General features: G+C 50.2%; 1 protein-coding gene across 1 annotated transcript in view; it reads right to left on the reverse strand.

Annotated features, from left to right (window-relative positions):
- EPHB1 (EPH receptor B1) overlaps window positions 1-16,049 on the reverse strand; it is a 462,907-nt gene that overhangs the window by 311,889 nt on the left and 134,969 nt on the right. Inside the window, exon 2 of the mRNA XM_070794456.1 lies at window positions 11,458-11,522. Within this exon, the coding sequence (XP_070650557.1) occupies window positions 11,458-11,522 (65 nt within the window). The remainder of the gene's footprint in view (window positions 1-11,457; window positions 11,523-16,049) is intronic.

Genomic DNA, 16,049 nt, shown 5'->3' on the forward strand with positions numbered 1-16,049 from the left:
ACTCACAAGACCCCACCTGAGCCACTGCCCACCTGGCTCACCGTGGCTCGTTTGCACCTAAATGAAAGTTTGGACCTTTAACACTGACCATGACATTTTGAAGGCAGAGCTCTCACTCGGCAAGATAAGCCTGAATCTTGACTCCAAAGTCGTTCACGTTGGTTGTCCTCTGTGACACTGGGAAACATGTTGGGCACCCCTGTCTTCAGCAGGAAGAGAGGTGAGTGGGACAGTACATATAGAGAGAAGGGTGCGCCACAACTAGACCCCCCCCTTCTATCAGCAGAAGAGCACCTCGAATGCAAGAGGAGCCGGTTCAGCCCAACTGACACAGCGTCACTGGATGGAAACCAGCTCACCTCTCTCCCTTCCCAGGAGTCCTCACTTCCTTAGCATTCACCAAGACCTGGGGGCAGGAGCTAAGCACGCACTCCTTCATCATCCCTTGGAGCCACCCATCTCCAGGGACCACCTGCATCCTCCTCTAGCTTCCTGGCCGGGCCTCACCTGCCCTGGGAGTGGGGTCACACACTCAAGGCTCCCCCTGGACTTGCTACTACTCTGCCTCTAAAGCCCACACATTACACAGCACCTGTTCCACACCTCTCCAAACAGCTTGCTTTGAAAAGTGACCCATGGGTACTTAAGTGTATGTTTCACTGGCACTTGGCTTTCAAACCTACCCTTTCCCTTTGTAGAAAACAGAGATTTTACCTTTCCTTGCCCTCTGTTCCCTCGTTTCTTGATGATGTATGACTCGCCCTTCCTCACTCTCATTCAGGGGCAGAAGCACAAGAGTGAGCTCCACAGTCAGACAGGCCTGGGGTCAGTCTCAGCAAAACCCCTAAGCAGTTCCGTGACTTTGGATCCTTGCCCACAAGCTCAGTGTCTGCTCTGCAAATCTGGAAAATGGGAGAAACACTCCCTGGCATGCACGGTCCTGGTGAGAATTCGATGCGGTGGTACCACTGATGTCCAGTGCCCGGGACACAGCTGGTACTTCACTGACAGTAATTAGCAGTAGCAGTCGTTATCACTATTCTTAATACTAGCTCTGTGAGTAATAACCAGGTGCACCCTCCGATGGCATTCTCACGAGAGCCACAACCTAACAGAAATGCTGGAGAGTTGATCTTGCATCTCAGGCCTCCCAACCCCCATCAGTTCCCACCCTCGTCCCAGGCAAGTTAAGTCCCTCCGACAAGAATCACTGCACTAGTCAGGGCAAGTGGTATTGACTGAGCCTTGGAGTCTACAAGGAAGCTAAACACAATTTATGCTGCCAACCACTCTGTAAATAAGATCTTACATTAGCCATGTGACAGAGGCAGAAGATAGACTCAGAAGTTAAAGAACTCAGAGGGAAATGGCAATAGACCCAGTACATCAGACTCCAAATCCTGGGCTTGTTCCTTGATGCTACCAGAAATACAGTGGGATTCAGGCCAAATGACTCTTTCACATTTGGCTGTACCTGGGGGTCAAGTCAAAGGTGTATCCCAGGGCTTCCCCGTTTCCGCACAGGTCAGGCACCTTCTTCCAGAGCCAGGCTAGAGTCCCCATCTGGCTGCTGCCAACCCTGAGCCTCCCTTCTCCACCTGTTTTACTCTGGCCCATCTTCTACAGGTCTCTTAACTCTGCTTCACCTTTCTTCTCATGCTTTGTCCTCTCCTGTAATAGATTTCTTCTTTCACCAAGGAGACCAGTGAGGAGCTGTGAGTCAGGGCTGTCAAGGCAATGAGACCCTGTGGACCCCGCTCAGCTCCATCAGGAGCCCTGTTTCCTTCCAGGGCCCTGAGGGCCAGTCTGACCTTCACCAGGCAGTTGGTCCTCAGCCTCAGATACCGGTGGGAGAAAGGTTCCCAGGGTTGGGACAAGGGGCACGGCAGGGGTCTGCCTTCCTGGAAAAGATTTTAGAGAAAAGACATCTGTCTGTCTGGACAAATGAGGGTTAAGCCTGCCTCTGAGAGGGGGAGGGGGAATGGGTGACCTCTGGGGTTCCCTCCCGGAGTCTATGGACAGAAATATCTCTCGCTCCACTGATGAATGAGTCTGTGAGCCATTTTCAAGAGCAAGAAAATAAATCTGTCAAATAGTCAGATTCTGGTGAACCACCACAACTCCCGGAGTTCTTTAACACAGCGAGTCAAGAAGCATCTCTCCCTTAATCCATCCCTCCCTCCTCACACCTACACACAGTCATACTGCATGCACTTCTGCTGCAGGAAAGGGGAACCCTTCCAGGGCTGGAGAGTGGGCTCTTATCTAATACTCAGAAATGCATTGTCTCAGGAGACACACACGCTGACAAAGCAGAAAATGTTATCGGGAAGGGGTACCCGGGTGGGGAGCAGTAGGGTAAGGGAAACCAGGACAACTGCTCTGCCATGTGGCTCACAATCTCAGGTTTTATGGTGACAGGGTTAGTGTCCCGGTTGCCTCTGGCCAATCATCTTGCATGTGCCCATATTTGATGTGACTTGGGTCCTTCCTGGTGGCACTCACATCTCTCAGCCAAGATGGACTCCAGTGCAAAGGATTCTGGGAGGTTGTTGGGACATATTATGGGTTGGAGTCTCCTTCCTCCTTTGGGCGCCTTCCAAATTATCCCAGTTAGTTTTCAGTGGCAGCATCCTGTTCCTTATCGGGACCTCTTGTTGTAAGACAATTCATGCAAGTGGTTATCATCTTGCCTGACCAAGATGAGCAGTTTCGGTCAATGGTTCCTTAACATTTCTGCAACCAGTGCAATGATTAATATTCTACTCAATGTAATAATTCATATTCTACCCAATGACATTGCTCATCTGTAACACTCTAGTCACCTCTCTGTCAAAGGCACACACATGCCCACAAAAGAGAGCTCATGTAAAAACCCAGTGACAGCAACCACACATGATAAAGTCAGGCAGAAGAGTGCCCTTTCTGGCCCACCTTTCATCCCAGGGGATCCACCAGCCTTGGCCAACCCACCCCAGGGCTGTCACTCTTTCCCGAGCAGTGTCTGAACCCCATGGATCCCTGGGCCCATGGCTCTGTCCTGAGCCCCCAGCCTTTGTCTGTCACTGTCTCTGTCAAGCAGATGATTTTAAACTTCCATTCCTAAAAGACATGTATTATATATTAAAAAAAAAATGTTTTAAGTGCCTCGGGGTGTTTTGTTCCTCATTGCTTCATAAAAGTGACATTAATAGCCAGAGAAGAGCACTGCTGAGTGCAATTACAGAGGATGTTTCAGGTATGAAAGCTGTTTTGAGCCTGCTAATGTTTCCTAATTACAGGCCTTTTGGTAGCGAGAGAAAAAGATAAAGAGTGGGTGGGAGGCGCAGGGTGGGAGCTCTGACTTATCTCAGGGGTTTACCTGAAGAGGGCAGGGGGCGGGGGGGGGGGGGGGTGGTGTGGAGGGAGCAGGGCAGTTGGAGGCCCACCTGCTGGGAGGCAGGGCCCCTCGCAGTGGAGAAAGCAGTACTTACTCCTTGGTAACAGCTCAGGCAAAAGATAACCACTGTGTCCTAAACTGTGAGAAAATCTTTCAGACACTGAGCCTGAATTCGACGGACCTTCAGCAACTCAAAACTGGAAACTGCGTTGGAAGCCACTCTGGAGACACTGCAGCATTTCACTAGGAGAGAGGGTACAGCGTGGTTTTCAGCAGGCAAGCAGGCAGCAGGGGGTTAGATGGCACTCTCCAGCCATGTGATCAGAAGCAATTTAACAGCTGTTCAGTGCTTCAGTTTCCTCTTCTGTAAAATGGGGCTGTTGTGAGGACTGACGTACACCTGGCTGTAAAGCACATGGGGCCTTGCGATGTAGTATTCAATTTCCTCTTGCTGTGCACAGCACCTACTGACCCGGGGAGTTTCTCTTTCAGTATCCTATCATTTTGCCTTTTCATACTGTTCATGGGGTTCTCAAGGCAAGAATACTGGACTGGAAGAAACACAAACTGAAATCAAGATTGCCAGGAGAAATATCAATAACCTCAGATATGCAGATGACACCACCCTTATGGCAGAAAGTGAAGAGGAACTAAAAAGCCTCTTGATGAAAGTGAAAGTGGAGAGTGAAAAAGTTGGCTTAAAGCTCAACATTCAGAAAACGAAGATCATGGCATCCTGTCCCACCACTTCATGGGAAATAGATGGGGAAACAGTGGAAACAGTGTCAGACTTTATTTTTCTGGGCGCCAAAATCACTACAGATGGTGACTGCAGCCATGAAATTAAAAGACGCTTACTCCTTGGAAGGAAAGTTATGACCAACCTAGATAGCATATTCAAAAGCAGAGACATTACTTGGCCAACAAAGGTTCGTCTAGTCAAGGCTATGGTTTTTCCTGTGGTTATGTATGGATGTGAGAGTTGGACTGTGAAGAAGGCTGAGCGTCAAAGAATTGATGCTTTTGAACTGTGGTGTTGGAGAAGACTCTTGAGAGTCCCTTGGACTGCAAGGAGATCCAACCAGTCCATTCTGAAGGAGATCAGCCCTGGGTTTTCTTTGGAAGGAATGATGCTAAAGCTGAAACTCCAGTAGTTTGGGCACCTCATGCGAAGAGTTGACTCATTGGAAAAGACTCTGATGCTGGGAGGGATTGGGGGCAGGAAGAGAAGGGGATGACAGAGGATGAGATGGCTGGATGGTATCACTGACTCGATGGACGTGAGTCTGAGTGAACTCCGGGAGTCAGTGATGGACAGGGAGGCCTGGCGTGCTGCAATTCATGGAGTCGCAAAGAGTCGGACATGACTGAGTGACTGAACGGAACTGTGCCCAGCAACTATGCAGCTTTCTGGTACCCACACCCCAATTCCTCTGGAGAGGTACTCCCTCCAGCCCTTCAGCCCAAGGCTTCTGGTGGGCTCAGCCCAGCATAGGGTTGGAACACAGGCCCTGAGAGTACCACTCAGTACTTCCTGGATGCAGGGACTGGGTCAGGGCAGGTGTGGGAGCCAAACTGATATAGTCAGGCTCATTCAGAGCTAATTCCAGGGCTTCTGCTGGGGGATCCCAGAGGAGGTACTGGCTCTTCCCCAGGGGATGATGGATGAGATTGTAGGAGCTGGAGCCGCTGCAGACTTATGACCAAGAGGAAGCTCAGCAAGGAGCCAACACCAGGGGAGCAGAGAGAGGAGAAAGGTGGTGGGTGAGACACAGATTGATCTAAGGATTTGTACCCAGCCACACAGGAAGCCACATCAGCCCCTGGACCATTCATTCACATAAGCCAAGATACCTCCCTTAAGACTGACTTGTGTTTTTCTGTCCCTGGCCACCAGGAAACCCTGACTGATCCTGAAGTGTGGCTCCCAGCAATCAGTGACCAGTTCCAATGCTCCCGAGTCCCAGGCAGGGGTACCAATCTGAAAAAGGATGCCCAACTCTGTTCCCCTCTGCTTGTCTGCCCCTGCAATGGCCGGAAATTCAAACACCATACAACTCCATTCACAAAATCATTTTGCCCAGAGCTAAATGTCTCCTGGATTTGCCTAATTTAGCTCAGGCTTTTCTGTCTTAATTAGCATGATTGAGTCATCAAAAGAAGAAGAGAGAAAATCCAGGCCTCCAGAGGGTGAGTACTATGCTAACACTTTCTGAGTGTTTACCCAGGAAAACTTTTTGTCGACATGGTTGCATATACGGAATCGTTCCCATCCTCGCCCTGTTGAGCAGAGGAGACCCTGGGACTAAAGGAGTCTCGGTGATGGGCCAAGATCACATAGCCAGGGAACTGCAGAGCAGGAACAGGAGCCAGATTATTTGATGCCAGGGCCTGAAACCTTCACTGCTGCACCATAACCTTCACACCTATCAGGCCAACTAAATTTCATTGATTTTGCTTGGCCTTGGAACAAATGGGGCGCTATTAGAGTAGATTTCTCTCCTAAGTGTGCTGTCCTTACTTCCAGGATGTGGCAGCCAGTGAGGGTGCCTGGAATTGGTAGATGGGGAAAACGAACAGCCAGGAGGGTCCCCAGGAGGGCGGTGGGGAAGGACAGCCCCCATGTGCCGCTCTCACGGGCGTGTATCCTGTTTGAGGAGTTAATTTATCAGACACATACACAGGTATTCAAATGAGGGCTGTGCCCTACACACTGGCCTCTCTGGAAGCTCTCCACTTAGTCCAATAATACTCTCATCACTTATGATCTTTCCAGAACTCTGGAAACTGCCTGCAGAGGCATAAGGTGAAAGCAGCTCATTTAACATCATACACCCACACCCACAAACACATACACTCACACATGTATCACATAGAAATACACACACACATATCACACAGAAATACTCAGATGCACATATACACACAGGCACATACACATAGACATACATATAACTGGAGATGGGCTCCCCAGGTGGCACCAGTGCTAAAGAATCCACCTGCCGATGCAGGAGACACAAGAGACATGGGTTCAATCCCTGGGTCAGGCAGATCCCCTGGAGGAGGGCATGGCAACCCACTCCAGTGTTCCTGGAGAATCCCATGGACAGAAGAGCCTGGAGGGCTACAGTCCCTAGGGTCGCAAAGAGTCAGACACAACTGAAGCGACTTAGCACAGCACAGCACACATTCCTGGATACACACATATATAAACACACATTTCACATATTTATACACAGATGCACATACACACACACAGATATACGCACACGGCGCACAGGCACACACACACGCAGCCTGCTCAACCTGAAGGCTCGTCAGGCTTGGCTCCAGACTCTTTTGCATCTTTCCTCCATCAACCTTCCCACCTTCCCATAATGAAGATTTGCCAATACTAATGTGGCAAACAGAACATGTCACAGGTTGTGAGAAGGTGGTTCCACAGGGTAGCACAGATGGAGGTGGAGTCTGGAAGCCCGTGAAGTACTCTTTCAAGGTAATTCAGGATCTGTAGATGTTCACACGGTGGCCACATGTTACACAGTCACAGACTCCCACACAGAGGCTATTGGCTGTCCACATGCAAATAGCCGAGGAGCCCTGGCAATATTCTGCAAAAGTAAAAGGCCTTGCTTTGATTTCCAACAAGCAAGCTGAATAAGCCTCACTATCAGAGGGACCCAGCTTGCCTTCCTTATCCATCACAGCCAGTGTGTGAAAGAAGCTGGACCTTCTGGAGAGCATCCTGGTCTTCTCCGTCATGCTTATCGCAGGAGAGGTAGCTCTATCTGTATCACTGATTAAATTTCTTTAAAAGATACTGACAATCAATTGGGTATTGGAAGGTCTACAAAAAACATTTTATTGGGCTACAATAAACCTAAACTGAGCATCTCCTCAGTTCAGAACCCTGGGTTGAAGATGCAGGAAGTATCATGAATGCGCTGCTCCTTCCCCCTTTTACGTGGCCGACAAACATTTACTGAAGGCTGGCCCCTGCTAGCCCGGGGACAGAGATGAAGCCACTCCTGTCTCTGCCCAGTGGGAGGAAGCACACATTAACGCAGGTTTAGCTCACAGAGTGATGGTCAGTTAGGAGTTGGCAGCAAGCCTTCTGCTTTAGGAAAAGGGCCCCTATCGTGGAGTCCTGGTGGGAAGTGGCACCCTGGAGGGCTCCCCGAGGGGAGGGAAATGGAACTGACACTTGAGGGACAGACAGGGATGCAAGGGGAAGAGGGAAAAAGGAAAAGAGGGGAGAGGGCCAGGCAGCATCTAGGAACAATGGTTGTTGTTCAGCCACTCAGTCTTGTCTGACTCTTTGTGATCCCACTGACTATAGCTCGCCAGGCTCCTCTGTCCATGGGATTTCCCAGACAAGAATACTGGAGTGACTTGCCATTTCCTTCTCCAGGGCATCTTCCCAACCCAGGGCTCAAATCTACATCTCCTACATTAGCAGGCAGATTCTTTACCACTGAGCCACCCAGGGAAACCCCTCTAGGAATGGGGATGACTGCTAAGGTGGGCCACGAAACCATGAGAACTAGCACTTACTGAGCCCTGTGGCAGCTGAGCACCGCCCTGAGTGTTGACCACAGGACTTCTCAGAGCACCCTCCTGCCCAGAGCTTCACATCAACATGTGAAGGTCAGGACCCTTTTGGAGCAGGATGGTAAAGAAGGGTTAGGGAGAGGTAAGTGAAGGCAGCCCAAGGGAGGAGGGTGGAATTCACAGGGTCACAGGTAAGGGTCCTGGGATGCCCTCTGATGGGAGCTCAGCCCCTCATCCTCCCAGCATCTGTTACTTCATAAATATATTTGTTATTTTCTCCCCCTACTCACCAGGTGGCCTCTGATATGGGTTAAACCTAAAGGCTTTAATTTAAAGCTGCAATTAGATTATAAAGCAACATTTTGCCATTTGAGCAGAAATACTTTCTGGTTTTGACATGCAATATTATAATCTATTTTCCAGAGATATAACTGAAAACAATTTGCAGGCTATGTGTGGGTGGGCAGTCCAAACCCTTCCTGCATCTGGCAGTCCTTGAATACAAAGGTGAAGATATCCAGGGAAACCATAAAAGGAAGTCTCCTGGCCTCTATCTGGGGAGCCTACCTCACAGGCCATGCACCGTGGATAGGGTTCATTGCAATGCCAGCTGGGCCCCCTGGTGGAATCATGGTACCCCTTCTGGATCAGGCCTACCAGTTCCCTGGAGACCCCCAGGCTACCAGAACAATGCCCACCCACACATCAACGTCTTCCTCACGCATGGTATCCTGACTGCAGGGGCCATCTGAGGGACAATTTTTTCTCTTTCTGGGTTGCTGGGGTGGGGCTCATCTCCTCCCCTACTGGATCCCAGGAAAATGCAGACCATTCACCCAGCCTCCTGGCTTCTCAAATCCCGGACCCTGGCCCCACTCCCCAGACCCCTTTATCACCCAGAAGTACTCTGTGCATCTTAAAGTTAAGCCCTGATTCAAGGCCATGGCCTCCAGTGCTCCTCCAGTCTCCTTGAGAACCCCAGCTAGGCCTCTGCACTTTGTCACAATCGCCCGGGCTTCACTCTTCTTCTTTGTGGGGCAATGTCACGCTACAAGATGCTGACCCCCTCCCGCCAACGTCCTCAGCTCCTGACCCTCCAGGCCCACCATTCTTGCACAAGTAAGGATGACTCCACTGCCACACCGCCTCCAGGTGCCCCTGACTGGGGCTGTCACACACACAGCCTGGACCTCAACTAGGTCCTTACTGCAGCCACATTCGTCCCAAAGAGTCCAGACTCACCCAACTCACCAGCAGCGGCCGTTAGCTCACACCTTTGCCTCCCTCCTAAAACCTGCTACTTAAGACTCCCCACCTCCACTCTCCCAACTGCCCCTCCAACCTCAGAGAGAAGAAGGGAAATTAAGAGACTTCTTATCTTACGGCTTCTATACCAATCCTGAGTCCTCCCATCTCTCTGTCCTGCCATTTCAACAACAAAGGCATCCCGTTCCCTGAGAGGCGCCTGCCTCCACAGCCTCCCTTCCCTCTGCCTCCCTTCCCTCTGCCTCCCGTGCTCTGCATTCCCTCCTCTCACGGGCTGCCTCATCGCCTCACCTCCCATTGACCCTTCCATGTCCTGCTTTCTGGCTTCTGACCCTGATCCCTTCTGAAACCATCAGCATGTGGCACCAACAGGGTCCTTGTAACCAAGCCCAGTGCACCATCCAATGCCCAGCAGCACCTGCCACCTTTGCCCCCTTCCTCCTTGACCCCTGCTCCCTGGGCTTCTGTAAGAAGACCACCTCTTGGTTTTCTCCTGCCTCTCACTCCTTCTCATCCCCTTCCAGGGATCTCTTAACTTGGAATATTTCCCAAAAGGACCACCTGCCTTGGGAAGGAGTTCAGAAGTTTAAAGAAGACAGGTGGTATGCACAAAAATCAAGGAGAAAATGAACCAAAAGTCACATCAATGACTTAAGTCACTGGAGAAAACATGCAAAGCTTCCACTAACAATGTAACCTGTAGAAGAGGGGCAAGTCCTTAATGTCTGGGCCGCTTGAAGAGCTGCTGCATCATCAGCTTTCACGAGGTCCCCCGTGGGAGTAGGAGGTGTTTCCTGGGGGCCTGCAGTGTTCCCAGCAGGATTTGGACTTGTCGGTGTGGGCAAGATTGGCCCCTGCTCCTGGCCACACTTTGGGAAACACAGTTCACCCCAGACCTTGCCCTGCTACCACAAGGCTCCACACCTGCACCCAGAAGGGAGAACCCGGGGAGAAAGCGCAGGTGAGGCCTGTCTGCCTTGGGACCTGAATCCAATGTCCCTAAGACATGAGCAGGAGTCTTAAGACCGGCTGTGACTCACACCCTGGGTTGCAGAGCGGCCTGAGGCTGCAGGCTGGAGGTGACCAAAGGCAGGGAGGAGAGAGAAGGTGTAGGGTTAAAGAGAAGATCCAGCTAACCCTGCCCCTGCCTCACCCCCTCGCGGGGATGAAGAGTCCATGCACTCCTCCTGTCCCCTCCTTTCGTGATTAAGCCTCACAGAGAGCCAGCCACTCGAGCCTGAGATGTGAATCCCATCCCACCTCCTCCCTCTGCCTTTCCCCACCCCAATGTCTTCACTCACTGCCAAATGCTACCAAGGCCTCCTGCTTAGCTTTGCTCCAACTGTCCTGAGTATCCCATTTTAATCTGATGCTTCTGACCCATCCAAGACAGCTGAAAGAGCCTTCCATCAACTGTTCCCTACAATCGTGTCAGCAAGTGTGACAAGATCCATCCTTTACCTATAGGAGAAAGCCACATGGCTAACTCAGCAGGGCAGTCCCAGTTCCCCATGTTGTGCACTGCCCAATCCACAGCCCAGCCCCACCTCAGCACTACCCACACCCTCCCATGGTCCAGACGCACAGACTCTTGTTCTTACGTCGTTTCATGACTCCCACCCCTTTTAACCAGCTATTCCTCCTACTTGGAACATCTTTCCAGACTCCCTATTTACTGTCTGTCAAACTCCTACTCACTCTCCAAAGCCCAGCTTGCGTGCACTTTTTTTTTTTAAAGGCTTCTTGTCTCCCTCTAAAGTGTCTCACTTCCAGTTCTGTGCCCACACCTGGCTGTCAGTCTCCCCACTGCCACCCAGGAGGGATACATTTCAGCTCATTCATGCATGTGCTAGATCCCACGGGAGGTCATGAGCTCCTCAAGAGTATTCATCTTTGCAGCTACAGATTCTGACCAGGTGCATAACACTGAACAAATGATCCAGAACATTGCTCTAAGGCAGTACCAGGTCAAAGAGAGCCTCAGCCTTTCTGAACTCGAGCTCTGCCTCGTGCCCTGGCCCCTCTTCAGCCCCAGGGGCATCCGGATCTCTGTCCTCCCCATCACCACTGACCTGAACACCCAACTACTGGCAGCCACTGGCCCCAGTCCCACACAGGCCCTGGCCACCTGCTGCTGCCTCTCTGCGGATGGGCCACGGACAAAGCCATTCACACCTGTAATCCACATCCCAGAGGGGCAAGTCAGGCCCTGCTCCCATGACTGCTCATCAGGACAGGAGGACAGACGGTCTGACACTCACCCCTGATGCGGGATTGGCGGTCCAGCCCAGCTCTGCAGTAGCCGTCCTGGTGTCCATTAAAGTTTCTGAAGGTCAAAAAAGAAAAAAATGGTGCGTCAGAAGAATTACTGGACAGTGAAGTTACTTAGGACTGTAAATGTCAGTGCTAGGAACCCTGGGGCTCCTCTGCAGAGCCTACGGCTGAGGGAAAGAGGTCTGCTAGGAGGACGCAGCTCATGGCAGAGTCAGGTACAGATCTCAGGTGTCCTGATGCTAAGGCTCTACTGAATGACCCCAAGCCACCTGGGGGATGGTGTGTGACGTCATCTGCCTACTCATCACTTTAATCCCGAGACATGGCATCTTCTCACATCACTCAACCTATGTGCTCTCCACAGGCCATGCTGACCCAATAGCCAAGCCTAATTCCCTCGGTGGCAAGTCTTTCTCAGCCACCTCCTTCTGATTTCTGACTCCCTACTCCTTTCTCCCCACTCCTCTCCTCTGCTTCCCCTTAGGCATCCACGTTGACACTCTCAGCTGATTTCCCTTCAACTTCTCTGGCCCCAACACTCCATCCTCCTGCAGGTCCTTTTGCCTCTGGGCCCAGATACACAGCCACCCCCTTCCCAAGACTCTGCTGAAAGCTCATGCGGCTTTGGCAAAGGCCTCACCCCAAACACAAACACACATCGCAGACCCCAGGGGCCTGCTTCCTGGTCACCAATCCCTCTGGCCAGTAAGGGAAAGACGGACACCCTGACTTGGCTATGAGCTCCCAAGGGCAGCAAGGTGGCTACAGCACACACAGCAAGGTCACCAGGCACCATGTAGCAATTACAGAGCTGATATTTACTACAACTGTTGTCGGGCACATGGCAGTGAAGTGTCCTGAAAGCAGGGCACCTTTTTCTTTTTTCTTTCTTTCCTTTTCAATCTATTATTGACTGTTGTCAGCCCTACCTCTCGATGGAAACTTCTCCCCAAAACCTGACTAGAGCTTTGATCAGCAAGTCCAAATGCCCTTTTGTTTGCAGGGGGTTTGTTTGTTGTGTAGCGGGGTTTGTGTGTTTTGGCTGTACTACACGGCATGTGGGATCTGGACTGAACCCGTGCCCTCTGCACTGGAAGCAGAGTCTCAACCACCAGACCACCAGAGAAATCCTTTTTTTTTAAACAGCAGCTTTACTGAGGTAGAAATGACATACAATAAACTGCACATAATTAAAGCATACAATTTGATAAGTTTTGACATATATTCATACCCATGAAACCATCACCACAATCAAGAAACATAGCCATCATCCCCAGAAGGTTCCTGTCCCTCTGTAATCCCTCCTCCCCTCTTGCCCCTGCCCCACCCTGTCTCTGTCCCCAGGCAATAACTAATCTGTTTTGTGTCACTATAGGTTAACTGGCATTTTCCAGAAATTTATATAAATGAAATCATATAGTATATTTTCTTAACCTGGCTTAGCTCAGCATAACTAAGACTCACCGTGTTTGTGTGCATCAATATTTCATTCCTTTACGTTGCTGAGTAGTATTTCACTGTATGGAGAGATTGCATTTTGTCTACCGATTCACTTGTCATTTCCATTTGGGGGCTATTACATGAGAGTGTATGAGAGTTCCAGTTCATCCACATCCTTGCCAACACTTGGCATGGTCAGTCACTTTTAATTTTGGCCATTTTAACAGATGTGCAATGGTATCTCATTGTGGTTTGAATTTGCATTTCCTTAATGAAGAGTGATATTAAGCATCTTTTCACATGATTTCTTGTCATCTGTATATCGTTTAGTGAAGTGTCTGTTTGATATTTTTCCATTTTTAAATTGGGTTGTTTCCTTATTGTTGACTTTCGTAGGTTCTTTATTCTGAATACAAGTCCTTTATCAGGCCAGATGGTCTACAAATATTTTATCCCACTTTATGACTTATCTTTTCATTCTTTTAATAGCATCTTTCAAAGAACAGAAGTTTTAAACTTTGGAGAAATCTAATTTATCAACTTTTTTCTTTTATGGTTTGATATCACACCTAAAAAATCTTTGCCTAACCTAAGACTACAAAGGTTTTTCTCCTACCTAGGTCTATGATGTATCTTGAGTTAAGTTTTGCCTAAGTTAGAAGCTATGAGTCAAATATATAATTGTGAGGGTTTTTTTTTTTTTTTTGGCATAGGAGTGCAGAGTTCCAGAAGGGCACCTTTCAAAATCACACAATGGTGCTTTTTAGGCTAGTGGAGGTGTCTTATGCACTTGAACTTTCCAAGGCATATATCAAAGCACCGGGCACAGCACACCCTAGCTGAACAGGAGGCTCAACAAACAAGGGCACAGGACACAGACTTGACGTGTTGCTCTGGTTTCTCCCTACTCTGCTTCCTTTTCTCCTGAACATCCCTCCAGCCCCCGTGAACAGTCATTCTCTGTTCTCTATTCCAGGCAGGAGATGGGAAGTATGAATGCAGAAATTTGGGCCCCTTAGGAAACAAAACAGAGAAGGCGATAGCACCCCACTCCAGTACTCTTGCCTGGAAAATCCCATGGGCAGAGGAGCCTGGTAGGCTGCAGTCCATGGGGTCGCTAAGAGTCGGACACGACTGAGCGACTTCACTTTCACTTTTCACTTTCCTGCATTGGAGAAGGAAATGGCAACCCACTCCAGTGTTCTTGCCTGGAGAATCCCAGGGATGGTGGAGCCTGATGGGCTGCCGTCTATGGGGTCGCACAGAGTCGGACACGACTGAAGCGACTTAGCAGTAGCAGCAGCAGCAGGAAACAAAAGAACTCCTGGCATAAACCAAAGGATAAGGAAGAAACCTACCCCACGGGCAGGACTTAGGCAGTGAAAATAAAGTCATAAACGAGGAGCTGTGCTGAGCCAAGGGGTGTCCTGTGCCCTTGTCTCTAGTGCTCAATCCCAGAGAAGGGATGGTGGGAGTCTGTCCAGGTGACAGGGCCTTGGACACACAGCACCCAGGCCTGGAGTGACCCCACCAGGAGGACATGGCATACATGGAGCAGACAGAGTCTTTGGGCCAGAACAGGTCTAATGAAGGGACCCCAGAACCACCCCATGGTGACCTGCACGGACTATACCCACGGCTCAGATGGGGTCCAGGGTATCTCAATGGGTACCAGAAGGGACAGGTGCTAACAGGTCAGGGAGGCACCTCCTCACAACCTGACACTACATAGCCCACCATGACAGCCTTCTGCCTCCCAGTGGAGTCGGGGCTCTCACTGCAAACAGGGGAGTAAAGCAAATACAGTGAGCTGGGTTTACTAGCCCGTCCAAGCTCACTTGGAGTTGGATCAAGAGTGGTGCCCCTTGCATAACTGAAGGAACGCAAGCACAGGAACAGACTTCTTGAGTTTGTTTTCTCCTCCGATTCTTCTGACAGCTGGGGAGGCCGGTTCCTGCACTGAGCAGCCCTCCTTCTCCCCCGCGTCTCCACTTCGCAGCACTAATAATGATCATAATGACACACCAGATTTACATAATACATGTCTCCAAAGGCACTCCATGAGGCCCTGGAGAAATTCATCTCCATGATTAAAATGCCGTCGCCAGGTGGGCCTGAAGCAGGAGTCACTGAACCCACTTGGCAGAGTTAGGGACCAGAGTACAGAATAGCGTAATGCCTCCTTCAGGGTCACACAGCCTCCCATCCTGATGTTGATAGCCTCAAATCTCAGCCTGCTGCCTACTGGGCAGACATGGGTGTCTGCAGACTCTGCAGTGCCCTGGGATGGAGGATCTTGCTCATACAGCTAAGAAGCCACAAAAGCCCCCCAGAACAGCACATATTGCAATAAAAATGTATATGGAGGCACTCCCCAACTTCAGGATCATGCTGAAGTGCAGTGAAGAGCAGAGGACATGGGCAGGGAGGGAACTAGAGTCCAGAACCAAAAGTAAGAAACAGCCTTCACTCCTAAATCTTCCAAGGTTTGTTCTGCTAACCCCATGAATACAATCTAAGAGTTCATTATAGTCATAGTTACCTGCTCAAGGGCTATAATTGAATCTGTTTCTAAATAATTTTTCCATCCACCTTCTTGGACAGAAGTTGCAACGAGAAGAATCCATTTTTCTTTCCTGCCCGCCGCGGAGACGGAAGGCCACCAAACCATAAACCATCCACTCGATATGATTAAGGGCAGTTTCTTTTCTGGCACAGAGCGCTCCTGATTATGGCATTACACTCTGGTGGGGGCTGAATTAAAGTGATTTGAGGAGGTTTACATCTCCCTGGAGAAGAAGAGAGTGCTCATTTGCATTTATAAAGCATATTGAGAGTTCTGGCAGAAAGTTATGGTGGAAGCACAATTAAATATTTACCATCACTTCTGCTCTCAAACAGTGGCATGGGGACCAAGCCAGCTGGAGGTGCATGTGTTGCTGTCAGATCGCAGCCCTACAGGGGACAGGACTCTGGGACCCATACCCACCACCAGCCTCTGCTCTCTGGGTGTGCGTGCTCACTGCCCAAGGGAGAAAAGCTGGGAGGGCAGCGAGGGCACTGGTGTAGGCAGATGGGGTCCAGGCCCCACTTCTATCACACAGTGACCATTTCTCTCCCCTCCCTCCTCATCTGCAGA

This window comes from Bos indicus, chromosome 1 (assembly GCF_029378745.1).
Source record: "Bos indicus isolate NIAB-ARS_2022 breed Sahiwal x Tharparkar chromosome 1, NIAB-ARS_B.indTharparkar_mat_pri_1.0, whole genome shotgun sequence".
Taxonomy (NCBI): Eukaryota; Metazoa; Chordata; class Mammalia; order Artiodactyla; family Bovidae; genus Bos; species Bos indicus.